The sequence below is a fragment of the Procambarus clarkii genome, chromosome 81, assembly GCF_040958095.1.
Source record: "Procambarus clarkii isolate CNS0578487 chromosome 81, FALCON_Pclarkii_2.0, whole genome shotgun sequence".
NCBI classification, from domain to species: Eukaryota; Metazoa; Arthropoda; class Malacostraca; order Decapoda; family Cambaridae; genus Procambarus; species Procambarus clarkii.
Window position 1 is genome coordinate 20618196 of NC_091230.1, and position 20176 is coordinate 20638371.

The 20176-nt window shown below is 41.3% G+C and overlaps 2 protein-coding genes across 7 annotated transcripts in view; both read left to right on the forward strand.

The window, feature by feature from the left end:
• Positions 1-1558: 1558 nt before the first annotated feature.
• Positions 1559-13903, forward strand: LOC123773009 (E3 ubiquitin-protein ligase RNF14). Of its 4 annotated transcripts, none has more exons than XM_045766480.2 (7): positions 1559-2047; positions 4489-4698; positions 5365-5498; positions 6404-7033; positions 9363-9544; positions 11739-11952; positions 13291-13903. In XM_045766480.2, the coding sequence occupies exons 1-7, from the start codon at positions 1996-1998 to the stop codon at positions 13498-13500; spliced, it is 1632 nt and encodes a 543-aa protein (XP_045622436.2). In that variant the 5' UTR covers positions 1559-1995; the 3' UTR covers positions 13501-13903. The 4 variants fall into 4 exon arrangements, with proteins under 4 accessions (XP_045622436.2, XP_045622437.1, XP_045622438.1 ...); XM_045766481.2 differs by having other exon boundaries at positions 1560-1806; positions 4486-4698; XM_045766482.2 differs by having other exon boundaries at positions 1560-1806.
• A 3084-nt stretch (positions 13904-16987) lies between these two features.
• Positions 16988-20176, forward strand: part of mop (tyrosine-protein phosphatase non-receptor type protein myopic) — a 39536-nt gene continuing 36347 nt past the window's right edge. For all 3 annotated transcript variants that reach the window (XM_045766475.2, XM_045766477.2, XM_045766476.2), the window contains exon 1: positions 16988-17142. In XM_045766475.2, the coding sequence (XP_045622431.2) occupies positions 17056-17142 (87 nt within the window). In that variant the 5' untranslated portion in view covers positions 16988-17055. The remainder of the gene's footprint in view (positions 17143-20176) is intronic.

A 20176-nucleotide genomic window follows, 5' to 3' on the forward strand; every position in this document is an offset into this window, starting at 1 on the left:
ATTATTTCCATGTGTTTATGTAAACTTGTCCTGGTCACGTGGTCCACACGAGGCAGAGTTGGATTGGGCGCCAATTCTAACATCGAGTCGGAATTCATCATTCCCGTGTAATTAATTCCACACTCCAAGTTTCCAAGGTCATCGGTTACTAGTGGGGATCAAGCCCCAAGGTTGATTAATTAGCATGATCGATCCAGACCTCGATCATTGCTTAGAGTTACTGGTCTGGTGGTGGCGGCGGAGGCGACTCTAGGGTTTTGGTCAAAGCCTAGGTCACGTCATACGGGTTGTAGAATCCTAAGTCGGTCAATCGTCTTAGGACCACGTGGCGTGGAGTCGGCTTTAGTAAAAGTTTTGGAGTCCCTTGTAGAGAATAAAAAGTAAGAATACGGGTAGAGGGGGAGTAGAAGGAGAAGTTAAGTCGAGAACACCCTCCCCGTGTTACACTCGATCCCCATGTGTCCTAGCTCCCTACGTGTCCTAGCTCCCCACGTCTCTTGGCTCCCCCGCGTCCGTTGTTGTGTTGTTATAGATTCAGCTACTCGGAACAAGTTCCAAGTAGCACGGGCTATGGTGAGCCCGTAACTTACCTGGCACAGGAGCGGGGCAAATAGCACGGGCTATGGTGGGCCCGTAGTGGACTTACCTGGCACAGAAGCGGTGCCGTCCCAATCCTGCCCCCCCCCCCGCGTCCCCTGTCGTCCTCCTTTATATGCCTCGATGAGGTCAGCCCCAGAGCCACATTTTAGGAAATATTAGCACCTATAGTGACCCCTTGCGATTTTCATGAAATTTGAAATCTGTAATTTGCTTTCCGTAGAGTTCTCAGCAGTTTTCAGTAAAATTTTCTGAGAGGTGAAAGGGAGGAAGTGGAGGAGAGGGGAGAAGGGTGGAGATGGAGAAGGGGGGGGGAGGGAGATTGGTAGACCCGGCAACAGCTTAGTATCGCATCTAATTTATTATGTTTAAGGACGTAAGGAGCATAATTAATGGTGTTGGGAGTTTTATGCGAGAAGGATGATGAGGCTCCAACGTTAGGCCAGTCCTTTTCAGTTTAATTAACAATATATATATCGGGTCCATAAATAATCAAGTACAGCCAGCTTTTAGCAACTGAAACTTGTCAGATATTACAAATAATTATTATATTACACAATATATACAAAAAATAGTTAAATTGAACAAGTATGGGTTGATGGAGCTGACATTGCATAATCCAGGTTACATAAGTGAGCTAAAATCGTATCATAATTTATTCTTGGTTAATTAATACAAAATGTAAATAGGATGATAACTCGTATCATCCCACTTGTCAAACTATTTTAGGAAAACCTGTCAAGTTACTGGAATTTTCGGGACAACGTACATGACATATATCTAATATCCGTAAACAGAATTGCTACTTAAATTATCCCTACGATATATTTATAAGCTACTTATGTTTAACTGTTACATTAGAGAGTGTAATATTAGCTTCACGAAGGTGAAAAACGGAAACGAAATATGGTTGGAATAATGTTAGGCAATACATGGTTGCCGCATATATCCGACTTCATCACCAAAGCGGAATAATATAACTTCGAGAGAAGCGTATCCGCCATCACCACAAGCAAGCAAGGATATAATTAATGGTGTTGAGAGTGATATAATAATATGCAAGAGGGAGAAGGATGACACATGTGTTGCAAGTGTGGAGATGACGTTAGGCCGGTAGTGCCCGTCTCAGCTGCCTCCACTGTAAACACTGCAGCTGTTGCCTCCACCTCTCCACCCTGTCTCCACCACCGCCAACATCTGCGTTATCAGGTACCTCTCATGGCTGGGGCGGCCTGCCAGCCAGTAATAGACATGTGAGGTGTTTCTGGGCCTCACTGGGGTGAAGTTGGGTGGATTGCGTCTGCCTCCGTGGGTGGCTCAGTGCATTCCTTCCAAGGCATATTCGTGGTCTTAGGACAGTGCCGTTACTTGGATGTGCCGGTCTAAGGAGACTACTGCATGGCGACCTTGGGCGGGCTAGACCGTGGAAGGGTCCAGGTGGCTGGTGAAGGTAAAACCACACCCAGGGACACTTGCTTATACCATATTATAGTTTCTTTAGATTGTCTGCTAAATGTAAGTCAGGATTAAGTTTCTATAGTTCATCAATAAAGCTCACTTTAAGGTAAATACTGTGTGGCATAGTACAGATAGACATTGCCAACCAAAGGATTGGTTGATAATACTGGAACCCATCTGTATTTATTTATTTATATGAAAGGTACATAGGGTTATGAGAGTACATAACATTAGTGTTCTTGCAAAGCCACTAATATGCATAGTGTTTCAGGCAGGTCTTTAATCTAGCAGATAAAGTATGAGTATTTAAAAGTAGATTGTAGCAAAAATTTTAGTTCTATCTTGAGGTTATCTTGAGATGATTTCGGGGCTTAGCGTCCCCGTGGCCCGGTCCTCGATCAGGCCTCCTTTTTGTTACACAGCCCCAAGATGCAGCCCGTAGCAGCTGTTTAACTCTCAGGTACCGATTTACTGCTAGGTAACAGGGGCATCAGGGTGAAAGAAACTGCCCATTTGTTTCTGCTTCCACCAGGGGAGGAATTCTACATAATAACTAGAATATAAATTGTTGTGCTTGCTAGTCTTTCTAATACACCATTTAAAAATATAAACATAAGGCATATCTTTTCTAGATGCTATAAAGTGATGGCACTTTAAGGCTTGGGCTAAAGGGCTTGGCACTTTCTCTTGATAAGTGACTGTTAAAGACTGTACCTCTCTCAACCAGTTTAAGATAAAAACGAAGCTATACCTAATAAATTCCCTGTAACCTACCTTACCCCTCTAATGTCATCCAATGTCTGTTTTTTTTTTTTAAGAGCGCTGTTTGTCGACATAATTGTATTTGTGCTGCTTTTTCAGCTATATTTTCATTCCATGTTTTCATTTTACTCTTTATGCTCAATTAGTATTAAGCTTTAGTCATTTAAGTTTTTTATGCCCGAAACGCTTTGCGTAATATGGCTTTAGGCATTGTATGTACTAGCCCTAACTATTAATCCATCACTCTTTGTAAAATCTCTTTTATGTATGTACCTTACCTAAATAAACATTTTGATTTTGATTTGATTTTAAAGTGCCATACTTGGGGCTCCCCAGACATATCTCTACCAGTGTGGTTATCCTCCACGAGGCACATTTGTTTCAGCTGATGTTAGTATAGCTACAAGGCTTTGCATTTTACCCTCTAAGCCTAAAGGAACACTGGGACACATCCAGCACCATCCTGGCCCAGAAATCAAACAGCAGCAGGAACATAGTGGATTTTGGGTATGAGATAACATATTGTTATGACATAAACATAACCTTTTCATTAGGTTATTAATTTAATTAGGCCCAAAATGAGTAATATTAAAGAGCCCTATGCCCCACCACTTTTGTTTGACAGTAGAGCGATGGTCTTGCTCTACCATAATGGCTCGGTGTCATATATACATACAACACTAAGCCATATATATATATAATATATATATATATATATATATATATATATATATATATATATATATATATATATATATATATATATATATATATATATATATATATACTGTATATATATATATATATTGTTTATATATTTATTATGTTTAAATTGAATATATTCAATTTTGTTACAAATTACTTACGTAAAATTATCTGTTAGATTAAGGACCTGCCCGAAATGCTGTGCGTATTAGTGGCTTTACAAGAATGTATAAACATCAATGCTATGTACTCTCATAAACCCATTGTACCTTCTTGTATATATATATAATATACACAGTGGGGCCTCAACTTGCGAATTTAATCCGTTCCCAGAGACGGGTCATAAGTCGAGAATTCGTAAGTCGAAACAAATTTTCCCATAAGAAATAATGTAAATTGTATTAATCTGTTCCACACCTCCAAAAATATTAACTTAAAAAAAATTAGGTGCCATAAGCATAGTGTTTTGTGCTAAGATCATGGATTGATTCTCATACATATTCCACAGAGAATATATTATGACACACTTCACCTACAAATATTAGCTACCATTCATATTAGTGTTTTATTAAAATGTACAGTATTGGGTTACAGGAAGTAACTATATATCTATATAAAGTAAACTATAAATCTATATAAAGCAAACTATAAATCTATATAAAATCTATAACTATATAATCTATATTGTTTAAATATAAACAATAAATACTATCTATAAAGCCAATCATTATGTTTGTAACTAATCTTCTATGTATGTACTTTTACCTGAATAAACATTTTACTTGATTTGATTTGAAGTATATAATAGATGAAGTACTGTATAAAAAATCTGAAAACATTTCCATGTAACTTATTATTACACTGTCATTGCTACTTGTACCGTATAATATGTGACAATTAATTCAATAGACCCCATATAATAATTGGCTTAAAATATATTGATGTATGCAATACATTTTCCAGTAGTAGTAGCAGAGAGGATGTCTCTGGACACAGAAGAACAGGACGATGAACTACTTGCCCTGGCCAGCATTTATGAAGAATCCTTCACATCTGTGCAAGACCAAGAGACTGGCCCCATGGAAACGCAAGATTTTATTCGAGGGGGAGAACTAGCAATCCATTTAGAGCTGCCTCCAGACTTTACATTACTCACGAGGCACACTGGCGAGAATGGTATGTCTTGTGCATAATTCAAACTTGCCTGGCTTGTTAAGCACTTTTAATATGCTAACGAAGATTACTGATCCACTATGGTACTATGTCTTGTAATATCTGATTTTAACCTTTTTGGTTCCGAAGGAATAAGCCACTGAACATTTGGTTCGCTTTGCCGTCGTCCAGCATAGCGAACCAAATGCTCTTCATTTAGTTGAACTTTCAGGAACTAGGGATATTTAGTACAGACATTAATATACATAATTATACTGTATTGGAAAAAAATTCCAATACAAGTGGGTGTTGTTTTGTATTTTCTAGGTGTTCAGATATAATTTGCCAATGAGCCAGATGTATCATACATACATACATAATATATATACACATATTATTTATGAGAAAGAAGTTGCCATATTAAAAATGGCTTCATGTGACAGCAATTCATAGCATTTTTATCATACTCAATGCTAGAAATGTCTATTCAGTATGGATACCTACTCTGCTGAGAAAAATCAGTAGGAGCTCTGAGGAGGATTCGAACCCCCACACTGGGTACTCCCAAGCCTTGGTACTGATTTTCTCATTGATACATCATGTAAATGCGAGTTCATTGTGCTTCTCGTCTGCTTCAGTTCTATGGTTATAATTGATTTATTTATGATCTGTTTCTTACTTTATTTTCAGGTGAGGTGCAAGAACAAAGCTATGTAGTTGAGCACTTGCCAGCAATCTATCTTCACTTCACCTTCCCAGCCACATATCCCTCCAAACATCCCCCGAGTTTTACCCTTTCTTGTAAATGGCTTAATAGAGCCCAGGTATGTAAGATTGCAATTAATAATGTTTTATTTTTGTTACATATAATTAAACCAAATTTAAGTTTGGTTTAGGGGTTATAAACCCATGGAACCACCTGCATCAGGGGTTGGGGATTTTATAAAACTGGTTATTGAACCAAACTGATACTTTTTTACTGACGAACAGAGACCCCAACCACTCCCTGATAAAAATATGACCAACCACAGCAAATACACTTCTACTGCTGTCAGTCGACCAGCAATGGACACTGGGGTGCTTATAATAGGTTGGGAGATCATCCTGTAATTGCCTTGTTCTCAGAGAAGGGTTCAGCGTCACCTTTATTCTGGGGTGCGGCTCCAAACTGGCCTATTGTCATGAGTACACACCCACTCGAGCTGCTGTGACTCCCCACACTCTCCTTTACCATGGGATGATCTCCTAAATCCCCCTTGTGATGTTGTTAACCTCTGTCCACCAATTTACAACCATGTCTCTCACTATTCAGGAAGCCTCACGAGAACAAGAGCAAAAGTCAGCTGTTAAAAAACAAACATTTATTACACGAGAATACATACAACAACAAAAATATATAATATTACAGTACAGCACTCTAGGCTACTACCAACCAGTAACTCTCCAATATCATATATAACCTGTATAAGGCTGCTTTTTTATTCTCGGCTCACAACCTACTGGTGAGTAGGTTGTGAGCCGTCTACACAACTACACAACGTCCTGGACCGATGTTTCGGTCCAGGACGGACCGAAACATCGTCGTCCCTTCGCATTCTAGTGTGTGGTCTTGTCATCATATATTTATATTTTTTTGGTTTGAATGTGATGTGTAATAAATTAGATAGTTAATATAAAGGAATATATTTTGTGTATAGATGCATATTATCCTTTCTATATTATTTTACAGCTTACCCAGCTCTGCCAACAGTTGGACAGACTATGGGCTGAAAATAAAGGCTGCGTTGTGATGTTTACATGGGCGCAATTCCTCAAGGATGAAAGTCTAGATCTCTTAGGCTTTACAGGCACATTAGACTTGGACAACATAAAACCCATCCGTCAGTCAGCTGGAGCTGCAAATAACTGCGTACTTGTGGCAGCTAGTGATATACAGGGAGACACGTGTGGTGCTATTTGTTATTCTGATGTAGAAAAGAAACGTGATAGTGTGAGTGATAGTGCTAGTGTTGGTAATGGTGCCGATGGAGGAGCTTCGAGTTCGACACTGTCGAGACAAAACAGTCAGAGTTATGACAGCCGAACTATTCAAGACATTGCTCCTAAAACAAACATGCTGAGACTTCTAAGAGATTATGATGAAGAAATGAGAAAGAAAGTCTTTGGCACCAAAACCTTTGCATGTAAAGTCTGCTATATGGACAAATTAGGTGTGAATTGTTTAGAATTCTGGCCATGCCGACATGTTTTCTGCAAAGATTGCATGGCTTCGTACTTTTCGGTACAAATCAGTGAAGGAAATATCAAGTTTCTAATGTGTCCAGAGGACAAGTGTGAATCTGAAGCTAACCCCAAACAGGTGAGTAAAGTGCTTTATTTTATTATGTCTTATTTTAATCATTACAGTTTAGGATATGTAATTTTTATCTATCATAATTATTGTGTACAGTACAGTACTTAGAGGACCTAAACACAAAGTAACTCTGTTCATGAACACTTGGTATGCCACCTGAGGTTGTAAACGTTTACAATATCGGCTATCACTACTGTATTTGAGAATTTAAAGTTGTCGTAATTGTTTACTTGGAGCCTAAATTAAAAACCTCTGACTCTGATTTCACTGTTTATGGATGACATAAAAAGTACCCTAAAATTGCTACACCAGCCAATACAGTGTACAGTAATTCAAGCTTAATAATAATGACAACCCAATTTTGTATAAAGTTTGGAAATACTGTACTGTACAAAACTCGGTTCGTTGTGTGTGTGTGTGTGTGTGTGTGTGTGTGTGTGATCTCCTGTAATATGCAGTTCAATTTACTTTGATAGGAAAGAATTTAAAGCAAACTGTAAATGTGCAGTTTTTATATAAAAAGAATTTATATAAATTCTATTTATATAAATAGATTTTATATAATTTTTTACATTTGCTTTTACAGACAAATATTTTATCATTAATTTATGCACCCTATAATTCAATAAAAAAACCAAGTCATGTTGAACATTAGTTTAATACATGGTAAAAACAAGTCATGTTGAACATTAGTTTAATACATGGTAGAATACAAAAGCAACCCTAAAATGGCCATGTAGTTCAGATGATTTGTGCTCATGTAGCTGCTTCAAAATATTAAGGAATGGACACATGAGAATATTCTAGATGTAATTGCACTCACTGCCAAGTAACTGTCATGAGTTAAAACTGATGCAGTATATATTTCGTCAAGTCTTTCATATTGTATGGAAGGAGTGGGAAGGCAGAGTAGCCCTGTTGAGCAGAAAGAACTGCACATTAGAAGAGCTGTTTATTCCAAGCTGTGAAGGATTCATTAACTACAGTATATAACAGGAACCATAACAATGGGAGGACCTAAGACAATAGTAGCATGGATTTGCAATTCTCCAGAAAATGACAGAAGACCCAGGTAGAAGTACTGTAAACAATTGAGCAGTTATTACTATAGACTCACAATAATGAGGAACGAGCCAGGCTTGTTCTGATATTCACACTAAATTGGGGAAACATAAGGGAAGTTAATATCAAATCATCTTTGGGAATGAGTGATCACTGTATAATAACATTTTAATATGTTGACCAGACCACACACTAGAAGGTGAAGGGACGACGACGTTTCGGTCCGTCCTGGACCATTCTCAAGTCGATTGTCTTGACAATCGACTTGAGAATGGTCCAGGACGGATCGAAACGTCATCGTCCCTTCACCTTCTATGTGTGGTCTGATCAACATTCTTCAGCCACATAATTGTGACTCATCACCTGCAACGTTTGAGTTCTTGTACTCAAGATACAGCTATCTTTGAAGGATTATCTTTCTGGCATCCTTGCAAACTGAAGTGTAGCAGATATATGTACTGTACAGTATGTATTTCTAATTTTCTAATTTGAAAAAGGTGGAAAAATCCATTTAACTCTTAAATATCACTAAATCACTAAAAGTTAAATATCACTAATGAGTGACATTATTGAGCAGAGAGGTAGCAAAGTCACTAGTAAAGTCAGTCAGACAGATGTGTGGAACATCTCAAAAGAAACAATATAATAATGAATGAGCTGTTTGGATTTAGAACAGGAAGATTGTGTATTGAATTTACTTAGTTTACGATTTACTGTACTGAGATTTTGCAAGACAAATGTTTTGCACAACTGCATCTATCTGGATCTAAAAAAAAATTGATAAAATCACATGCCAGAGATTGTACTTAAAAGGAAAATAGGATAAGCAATAGAAAGGCTTCCAATGTAGCTGACAAATTTTCTAGTGGGCAGAACAATGAGAGTTGGTATATATCAGACTGGACGATGGTCACTATTAGGTTTTAGTACTAACCCAGAAATATTTTTATATAAATAGTCTACATACAAGAATAAATAGTTATATAAATGTTTACAGATAATGCTAAGATGCTGAGTGATAGTGATGTGTAGTTATCAGATTAATCACAATTTACAAAGATTGTTTCTTCCTTTGTTGATGTCTGGGATAATTAATTAATTAAGTCTCTATATGCACTGTCATAGAATTAAGACTGTATGTTGTAGGGCAGTCACAAGCTCAAGTACCAGATCAGTATGTCAACTACTGTATATTCATTACAATTGTCTCAGTTTTTGGGCATTCATAGTTGAGTGTTTACAAGAGTAATGTAATGCTATCTGGTTTTCTTAGGTGCAGGAGTTAGTTTCTGAAGAAATGTATCAGCGATGGGACGAAATGTTGCTCAACTCTACCATCTCCTCCCTGGGTGATATGCAACCCTGTCCACGCTACCATTGCCAGTACCCAGCGACTATTGAAGAAGGCCAGGGACAATGTCCCTCTTGTAAATTTGTCTTTTGTGGTATTTGCAGGTAAGAGGGGTATTATCTTTCATCTTTATATGGTCAAGCATTTAATAATAATAATTTCTAATTATTGGTTTCTTCCACAAATAATTGCTTTTTCCAAATGATTAGGTTTGGTAGGGTCCCTGATTAATAACCACTTACAAAATCCATAAAGTTGGAAAACTTATGATTTGAAAGAGAAGATGTAATCAGTAAAATGAAACTAGAATCCACTGATATTCCATGCACAGATTAACATTTGTTATAATGTGCAAAATATTTTGGTGGGCAGAATGATTTCATGCACCAAGTAACCAGCCGTCATGGTGCCAGTATCCAACTTAGTACAGTACAGTACTGTATAGTACAGTTTCATGTTTCCAGACTGGTGCTGATGGAAACTGAAGGAAATGCTGGTGGTGAGGGAGTGTCAGACAGCACACAATACTGATAAACACAAAACTTGTCTTTTCTTATTGTTTTTTGTATTAATCCTTGGATGGCACAGCTATTAATAAACATATTTTTCCCATCATTCATGTTATTTAAGATGAAATGGCATAGATGCAATTATGGGACGATGCTACAATTTTTAACAATTCTGATACCAATACCGATTCCACAGAAAAAGTCTCGATTCCAATACGATTATTGATTCCGATTCTTTTTAAAAAATATACATACAGTAGTAGTTGGATACTAATTTTTCTGAAAATGTTCATATTTTAGTTTGGAAAATTAATGATTTACATATGAGCACAGTAAATGTATTAATAATATACAGTAATAGATTGTAATCAACTTCGATCGACATGATAATGTTCCAGGACGGACTGAAACGTCGTCGTCGTTTCACTTTCTAGTGTGTGGTTTGGTCAACATCTGCATATAATAGATTGATTTAAGAATAGAAAACAAATGGTAAATCCAGCTTAATCTTGTAACAAAAACCTGAAAAGTGAAAACATTGCACTATACTGTACCTGTGGATATACATGCTTTTACTTGTGTACAATATAATGAATACAATTTATAATCTTATTTCAAATAAAGTTAGTATTGCAACTTTATTTTAAATCAAATTAAGATTAGCTATGCTCAATTAAAGCATGGCTAATTCCTTATGTTTACTTAAAAGCAATCCTTAATCTTCAAAACACAAGAAAATAAGAAACGCTGAAAACATTCCATTTCCCATCACTAGTGCACTCGTTATATACAATTTACAATACTGTACAGTAATTTTGTTTTGTTTTTCAAATAAAATATTGCAGTTAATTTTGTTGTTGCAAAAATCATTTTAAGAATCAGAAATCGTGATAAATTTATATTGATTCCATACTGATTCTGATTGGCGAAACATGCTCGATTTTTCCCGATTCTCGATACCGATTTTGATTATCCCATCACTAATTTACACGGTCCAGAAAGTTGTTGCAAAAATTATCTAGTAGTTGGCCATTATGCTGTCCTATGTAGTGATCAAAACTCCCTTACTTCTTAAAGGATACTATGCAACCTTCATATTTACAACTCTTAACACGGCAAAATTGGGAACAATATTTATCATGTTTTTACTCTATGCTAAAGTAGTATGGATTATGGATTACTTGATTATTTGTAAATAATGAAGGGAGGGGAGAGGTAGCTGGTAATGAGGGGAGTAAATAAATCTAGCAGCGATTACAGCAGTTTTTGGCTGACTGTCATATCCTCCCTCTACATTCCCTGAAGACATGTGACCGAAAATCGTATATACATTTATAAGAATGAGTTTGGGTGGATATAAATAGGAGTGGTTTTGAATGGGTCAAAACAAATAGTGCATTTTAAATTCATTCTTATGTTCACTATCTCTCAGCCAGGGATGATGAACCCCCCAACCAGGAATGGTTGAACCATCAACCATGGATAGCAAACTGTCAGCCATAGATAGTGAACACCTAACTAGTGATGGTGAACAATCAGCCAGGGATAGTGAACCCCCCCCCCCCAACCAGTGATGGTGGGCTATTAGCCAGGGATGATTAAACCCTCGGCCAGGAATAGTGAACTGTCAGCCAGGGATAGTGAACCATCAGCCAGGGATGGTGAACCAACAGCCAGGGATGTTCTCTCTTCCACATTACATCTGCAGTCTACCATGATTTATGAATAGTTTGTTTATTTAATTTCTATATTTAATGAAGCAATGATAATGGATATATTTCACTTACAGGTTTGGATGGCACGGTGTCGACCCTTGCCGTCTGAAGCACAGCGAATCGAGAAAGATAATGGAAATATATATTAATGGCGATGAGTCTGAGAAACAAGCCTTGGAGGGACAATATGGAAAAAAATACTTAACTGTGTTAAAGGAAGAATATCTGTCTATGAATTACTTGGAAGAGAACTCTAAGAAATGTCCTAGGTGCAATGCCAAAATTGAGGTAACCATTTACTTACTTTTGCTCTTTATTTTTAAGCTAGTATTAAGGTAATAATTTTTATTCGGTTATTCCCAGTGTATTTCTAATCTACTTGCAAGGTTAAAAGTGTACAGTGTTCTCTTCCTGGCATTCTTATCTCTTAACATACAATCGTAAGGATTAGCACTCATTCCTCTCATCAATCTGTTCTCGTGATTTGTCAAGTGTGCTTTTGCCTAACAATAAGCATGTGACTGTAGATCAACTCACCTAATCTATTATGGCCAGTGCTCATAATTCAGAGTAAATGTACAAGTTGAGTACCATTCTCGTGTTTGAGGGTGGGTTACTCTCATACTTAAGCCCCATCTCTCTCTTATGGTCTCACTCTTCTTCTCATCTCCTATTAGTGTACCTTATTCAAACATATGCTCTTCATCAGTCTGCAGAAACCCATTGTTTTTTTATCCACATTTGTCGTATATTCCCTCTTCAGTGAGGCTCCATTCAAGTGCACTCTGCTGTTACGAATGGATCAGATGTGATCAGATCCAGATGGAAAACTCCTGCATAACTTTATCAACTAATACAATTCCTTTAGATAGGGTCTTTTCTGGCTGAGTGAAATACATACAGTGGAACCTCAATGTATGAATTTGATCCATTCCAAGAAATGTATCGTAATCCGAATATTCGCACATTGAATTGAATTTTCCCATAAGAAATACTGTAATGTAAATTGAATTAATCAGTTTCACACACCCAAAAATATTAACTCAAAAATACATTTTATACAGAATACTACTCGTATTTGTTAATGCCTTTGACGAACAAACGTCGTACTCTGGAGCAAATGTTGTACACCAGGGCATATTTTTTTACTTTTTATTACATCTTACCTTATTTACCTTTTGCCTTGCTCTTATCTTCATCTAAGATTTCCATCTCCTCATCTCTCTCTCTCTTGCCTTACTTATGCCTTTGCCTTCCTCGTCTCATCACGATCGACTTGATAATGGTCCAGAACGGACTGAAATGTCGTCTTTTCGTGTGTGGTTTGGTCAACATTTTTCAGCCACATTATTGTGACTCATCATCTGCACATGGCTTCTGTTCTCAGTGTGCATAGAAGCTGTAAAACTAAATAAAAATGCCATTGTATTCCCATTCCCTTCTCGGCTTAACTCAAACCCGATGCAATACTTTACAGTATTCTACTTGCAAATTACTTAAAATTTTCTTTTAATTACTATACATGTACTGTGTATCTTATTTAAAATTTATTATTACGTATTATTAATACTCTAACTAGCAAGGTCTTTAAACTTTGTAAAGAACTCTGTACTTTTTCCCCAACAGAAGATAGATGGATGTAACAAGATGACGTGTCAGAGATGCAGCATCTACTTCTGTTGGCTGTGCATGTGTTTGCTGAACAGAGCACGGCCATATGAACACTATAACGATGAGAAGTCACCTTGCTTCAATAGGCTCTTTGCTGGAATGGCCGAGGATGACGACATTTGGGACGATTCTGATGACGAGATGGGTTATCTCTTGGGGGATTAAGTTTTCATTAACTGGAAACTACAAATTGTTTTACATCTTTTTGTTCCTTGTTATTGCTATGACATTAATACTGTAATATGTTTTCTTTGTGATAGTTATCTTTTTTTTCCCCAGAAAGGCACAAATATTTCTTTATTGTGTTAATTACTCAACTGTTGCCCTTCTTTGCTGAAATATTCAAAACGTTTAAAAAAATGTTAAACAGAAATGTATTCTATTTTAAATGGCTGACCTTCATGTCAAAAGATTAAGTATAAATGAAAGATGCTATGCACATTCACTATATTATGTTTGCTACTGGTATGTACTCTAAGGTAAAGTCACTAGATGTAAATATTATTCCTTGCTGTACATATTACTTGTGTAGCTCATATGACATTATATATTACATCATTTAAAACTGTTTCATTATTTTTCTTGTACTCGAATATCCTCCAGATAATTACTGTACAGTATAATACAATCGCCTCTGTAATGATGACATAAGGAACGGAACGGGACAGCCAGATGTATAGGGTCCATGTGGGAAAATTATATATAATTTCACACCCCTATATTTACTTAGGGGTGTGTAAGAATTAACCTTACTGTGTGCAATGATGGTCCTTGGGAAATGCAGAGAAGTTGTCCTTGTGAAGTACAAGGGGATGTCCTTGGGAAGTACAAGTGGGTTGTCCTTGGGAAGTACAGAGGGTTGTCCTTGGAAAGTACAAGTAGGTTGTCCTTGGAAAGTACAAGTAGGTTGTCCTTGGAAAGTACAGAGGGTTGTCCTTGGAAAGTACAAGTAGGTTGTCCTTGGAAAGTACAGAGGGTTGTCCTTGGGAAGTACAAGGGGGTTGTCCTTGGGAAGTACAAGGTAGTTGTCCTTGGAAAGTACAAGGGGGTTGTCTTTGGGAAGTACAAGGGGATGTCCTTGGGAAGTACAGAGGGTTGTCCTTGGGAAGTACAGTGGGTTGTCCTTGGGAAGTACAAGTGGGTTGTCCTTGGGAAGTACAAGGGGGTTGTCCTTGGGAAGTACAAGGGGGTTGTCCTTGGGAAGTACAGAGGGTTGTCCTTAGGAAGTACAAGGGGGTTGTCCTTAGGAAGTACAAGGGGGTTGTCCTTGGAAAGTACAGAAGGTTGTCCTTGGGAAGTACAGAGGGGGTTGTCCTTGGGAAGTACAAGGTGGTTGTCCTTGGCAAGTACAAGGTAGTTGTCCTTGGCAAGTACAAGGTAGTTGTCCTTGGCAAGTACAAGGTGGTTGTCCTTGGGAAATACAAGTGGGTTGTCCTTGGCAAGTACAAGGTGGTTGTCCTTGGGAAGTACAAGGTGGTTGTCCTTGGCAAGTACAAGGTAGTTGTCCTTGGCAAGTACAAGGTGGTTGTCCTTGGGAAATACAAGTGGGTTGTCCTTGGCAAGTACAAGGTGGTTGTCCTTGGGAAGTACAAGGGGGTTGTCCTTGGGAAGTACAGAGGGTTGTCCTTGGGGAAGTACAAGGGGGTTGTCCTTGGGAAGTACAGAGGGTTGTCCTTGGGGAAGTACAAGGGGGTTGTCCTTGGGGAGTACAGAGGGTTCTCCTTGGGAAGTACAATATGGTTGTCCTTGGGAAGTACAATATGGTTGTCCTTGGGAAGTACAATATGGTTGTCCTTGGGGCGTACAGGTACTGTATTGTGTTTTAAGTCAGAGGTTGTTCTTAGGTACAGTAGTACAAGGGAATACAAGTCCTGTGCAATAGGGTAGTACAGGAGTTAATACTTCACGAGTGTTATAATTAAAATGTTTGTATATACTGTACAGTGAAACTAGACTGAAATGAAACCTAGTCTAATTGAAGCTTGTGTACAAGAGAAGGTTGTACCCAAATCAGTTTCTGGTTGCAAGGCCAAATAAGTACAGTATAAGGGAAGAGTTTGGGTCAAACTGATCTGTTTTCAGAATAGTACTGTACTGTTTCCGTGGAAACCCCTGGGCTCCCTGAAGTTATTTTGCTGAGATTGTTCCATACAAACACTTTAGCACGAGTATAACACGAACAAGGGGACACAGGTGGAAACTTAGTACCCAAATTAGCCACAGAGACAGATAGAATTTTGTCAGTATCAGTAGTTAACAAATGAAATGCATTAGAGAGATGTGGTGGAGGCAAACTCCATACATAGTTTCAAATGTAGATTTGATAGAGCCCAATATGCTTGAGAATCTATACACCAGTTGATTGACAGTTGAGAGGCGGGACCAAAGGGCCAGACAGAGCTTCCCCGCTCTCGTCCCGCATGGAGCTCCGCGACTCCAGCCTAACTCAGCTCTGCTCTGCTCCAGGCTTCATGTTAACTTCAACAACACTACCATCAACTGACTGCTTTAACCAAGACTACTAAATAAAAATAAAAACCAGTAAACTCTGTGCATCTTATCTACCAAGCAACGTAATATAATCATACGTGACAAAACTGTTAAAATACTGCACTGAACAACTTGGAGGACATTGATCCAGACCACTTCTTCAAAAGGTCAGATGTAACACTAATAAGGAGCAACGAATTGAAGCTGAACAATCCACAATGTAGGACACACAACAGGAGATGCTTTTGTATCCAGGGTTATAAATCCATGGAACCGCCTACCCGCGGAAGCCGTAAATGTCAATCACATTGCTGTAATTTAAGATCCAAATAGGTAAAATCGTCAGGACAAATTGGGGGGGGGGGAGAAACCTTTGATAAGCAGTTGGCTTTCTGTCCTTGTCGAGGTCATTAGAGAGATATTTGCCCTTAGGTAAATTCAGGTTAAAACCAACGGAACAGCCTACCGGCCGAAGCCGTAAATTCCACATTATTTGTTTAAAATTCAGACAGAATAAAAATCCTCAGGAATAATGGGGACCCTTGAGAAGCCGGCGGCTTCCTGTCCCTGTCGAGGCCACTTAGAGATGGACCTCGAGTAAATTCCTACATTAACTGTCTTGTTCAGCATGGTCTTAAAATAGAATTTAAGGCCTATAGCTTTGCCCAGGCGTCATTAACAACCCTTACTCGCAGTTTATATCCACATTTATATAACAGCATGAACAACAATGCTGCGCCAGCAAAATATAATACAAGATATGAGAGAAAAGAAGTGCCAGAAGTGTTAGTTAAGTTTAGTTTAGTTCATTTATTATGCACCCCATACCCATCTTGTGGGCGGTAGTGGAAAGGGTTACAGAGTCACATAATGCTCAGGCTGAACCTGAGGCTCAGGGACTGAACCCCACAATTCATTTAGCTAAGCAAGTTATAATCTTGATGAGCTATTTACAAAATTGAGCATAGTGAGTAAATCTTCAGTAATAAGACTATTATAATGTTCTCAGCGGTGGCGGGTCACACGCTCACACTCGAACTCTTCCAAACTTTTTTATTCTTTAACGCGTATCTATTTCTTCGAGCGCTTAATTAGATATTTGCCCCAAGAACTTGAATTAGCTTAAATAAGCATACCCAAATTTTACGTATTCAATTAACTGTGGCGTGACGGATATTCTAGAACGGAATTGATGTCGCTGCATATTATTGGAACTTGTTGACATTGAAAATGGAGGCAGTCCCGCGGCTGCCTATGTTAGGCTTTGAACTTAAAACTAGTGCAGAAAGTGTTGAATTTGGCCCGAAACTGAGACAGGTGAGTTGCTTCGTGCATCATTCCTTGATGTGAGTGTGTGATGTGGTAGAGACACCTGGCTTGGGGCTCTTGGGAGTGGCGCGGGGCGGATGTGATGACGAATGTTCTTGTGACGCTCTTGCCTCTGCTGTTACCTTAAGGTCCTCTGACCCTACCACAGCACCTGTCGTAGCTGCCCCTGTCCCGGGGGAGCGCCTGTCGTAGCTGCCCCTGTCCCGGGGGAGCGCCTGTCGTAGCTGCCCCTGTCCCGGGGGAGCGCCTGTCGTAGCTGCCCCTGTCCCGGGGGAGCGCCTGTCGTAGCTGCCCCTGTCCCTGGGGAGCGCCTGTCGTAGCTGCCCCTGTCCCTGGGGAGGGCCTGTCGTAGCTGCCCCTGTCCCGGGGGAGGGCCTGTCGTAGCTGCCCCTGTCCCTGGGGAGGGCCTGTCGTAGCTGCCCCTGTCCCGGGGGAGCGCCTGTCGTAGCTGCCCCTGTCCTGGGGGAGCGCCTGTCGTAGCTGCCCCTGTCCCGGGGGAGCGCCTGTCGTAGCTGCCCCTGTCCCGGGGCAGCACCTGTCGTAGCTGCCCCTGTCCCTGGGGAGTGCCTGTCGTAGCTGCCCCTGTCCCTGGGGAGGGCCTGTCGTAGCTGCCCCTGTCCCTGGGGAGGGCCTGTCGTAGCTGCCCCTGTCCCGGGGGAGCGCCTGTCGTAGCTGCCCCTGTCCCGGGGGAGCGCCTGTCGTAGCTGCCCCTGTCCCGGGGGAGGGCCTGTCGTAGCTGCCCCTGTCCCTGGGGAGGGCCTGTCGTAGCTGCCCCTGTCCCTGGGGAGGGCCTGTCGTAGCTGCCCCTGTCCCTGGGGAGGGCCTGTCGTAGCTGCCCCTGTCCCTGGGGAGGGCCTGTCGTAGCTGCCCCTGTCCCTGGGGAGCGCCTGTCGTCGCTGACCCTGTTCCGGGGGAGCGCTTGTCGTCGCTGACCCTGTCCCTGGGGAGCGCCTGTCGTCGCTGACCCTGTTCCGGGGGAGCGCCTGTCGTCGCTGACCCTGTTCCGGGGGAGCGCCTGTCGTCGCTGACCCTGTTCCGGGGGAGCGCCTGTCGTCGCTGACCCTGTTCCGGGGGAGCGCCTGTCGTCGCTGACCCTGTTCCGGGGGAGCGCCTGTCGTCGCTGACCCTGTTCCGGGGGAGCGCCTGTCGTCGCTGACCCTGTTCCGGGGGAGCGCCTGTCGTCGCTGACCCTGTCCCGGGGGAGCGCCTGTCGTCGCTGACCCTGTCCCGGGGGAGCGCCTGTCGTCGCTGACCCTGTCCCGGGGGAGCGCCTGTCGTCGCTGACCCTGTCCCGGGGGAGCGCCTGTCGTCGCTGACCCTGTCCCGGGGGAGCGCCTGTCGTCGCTGACCCTGTCCCGGGGGAGCGCCTGTCGTCGCTGACCCTGTCCCGGGGGAGCGCCTGTCGTCGCTGACCCTGTCCCGGGGGAGCGCCTGTCGTCGCTGACCCTGTCCCGGGGGAGCGCCTGTCGTCGCTGACCCTGTCCCGGGGGAGCGCCTGTCGTCGCTGACCCTGTCCCTGGGGAGCGCCTGTCGTCGCTGCCCCCCGTCGCGGGGGAGCGCCTGTCGTCGCTGCCCCCCGTCGCGGGGGAGCGCCTGTCGTCGCTGCCCCCCGTCGCGGGGGAGCGCCTGTCGTCGCTGCCCCCCGTCGCGGGGGAGCGCCTGTCGTCGCTGCCCCCCGTCGCGGGGGTGTAACACGGGTTTGGGTTCCTCTCTCTCTCTTCCTTCTTTCTACTCCCTCTACCCGTATTCTTACTTTTATTTCTAAACCAAGGGACTCCAAAACTTTTAACAAAGCCAACTCCACGCCACGTGGTCCTAAGACGATTGACCGACTTAGGATTCTACACCCAGTATGACGTGACCTAAGCTCTGAACAAAACCCTAGAGTCACCTCTGCTGCCACCACCAGACCAGTAATACAAGAGCAATGATCGAGGTCTGGATCGATCACGCTAATTAATCAACCTAGGGGCTTGATCCCCACTATAAACGATGACCTTGAGTGTGGAATAAATTACACGGTAATGATAATTCCGATTCGATGTTAGAATCGGCGCCCAATGCAACTCTGCCTCGTGTGGACCACGTGACCAGGACAAGTATACACATAAAACACATGGAAACAATAAAATGCAAATTAATAACAAATTTAATTTATTAAAAGAAAACTAAAACAAAATCTAAATATGTTCACTCCCTATCACTTTAACACTCCCTACTTGACCTGAGTGGCAAATGAGACTATTTCTATACTTAACAATAGCAACTATACCTTGGGCGACCACAGCTAGTTGTCTTGGTTGGTCTTGGGGAGAGGTAAGATGTTTGACCTCTCCCAGCTGCTTCCGTGACCCCACTGATTTTTTCCTTGTCTGGACTACCCCAGACAGAGTATTGTATCCTTCCGCCTAGTCCGTCAAAGTCCTACCCAGTTACTAGCAAGGTTTAAGTTATAACAATTAACCTCTGTTGTACTTAATTGATCCAGACTGGTTGAATTATTTTACTGAATTAAATTATACAAGCCTCTAACGGCAGAGCTGTTCCCGATCACAAAGATGGTTATTAAAACTTTGAGAAATATTAGACCTGTCAACCCCTGATGACCTATGACCGCCGGTCACTCCGCCTTAAAAGTTAGATCCGATTCGTGACGTCACTGATGGTGACTTAAACTCAATAATTAGAATACTCTTGATATTGTATCCAGTACTCTTATACAATACAATTTTAATGCAAAATGAATAAAGGCTAATTTTCTCTAATTTACTGAATACTATAGGATGATTCATTATACGCAGCTATGAACAAAGCGTTGGTTATTTCCACCGCGAATTCCCCTGGGGGTCAGGTCACCATGCGGCTCAGCTTCCCATTCTCTTTTGTTGATAAACCACTCTGGATAATTCTTACAACAGCCTAGTTTGTTACAGGGGAGCGCCTGTCGTCGCTGCCCCCCGTCGCGGGGGAGCGCCTGTCGTCGCTGCCCCCCGTCGCGGGGGAGCGCCTGTCGTCGCTGCCC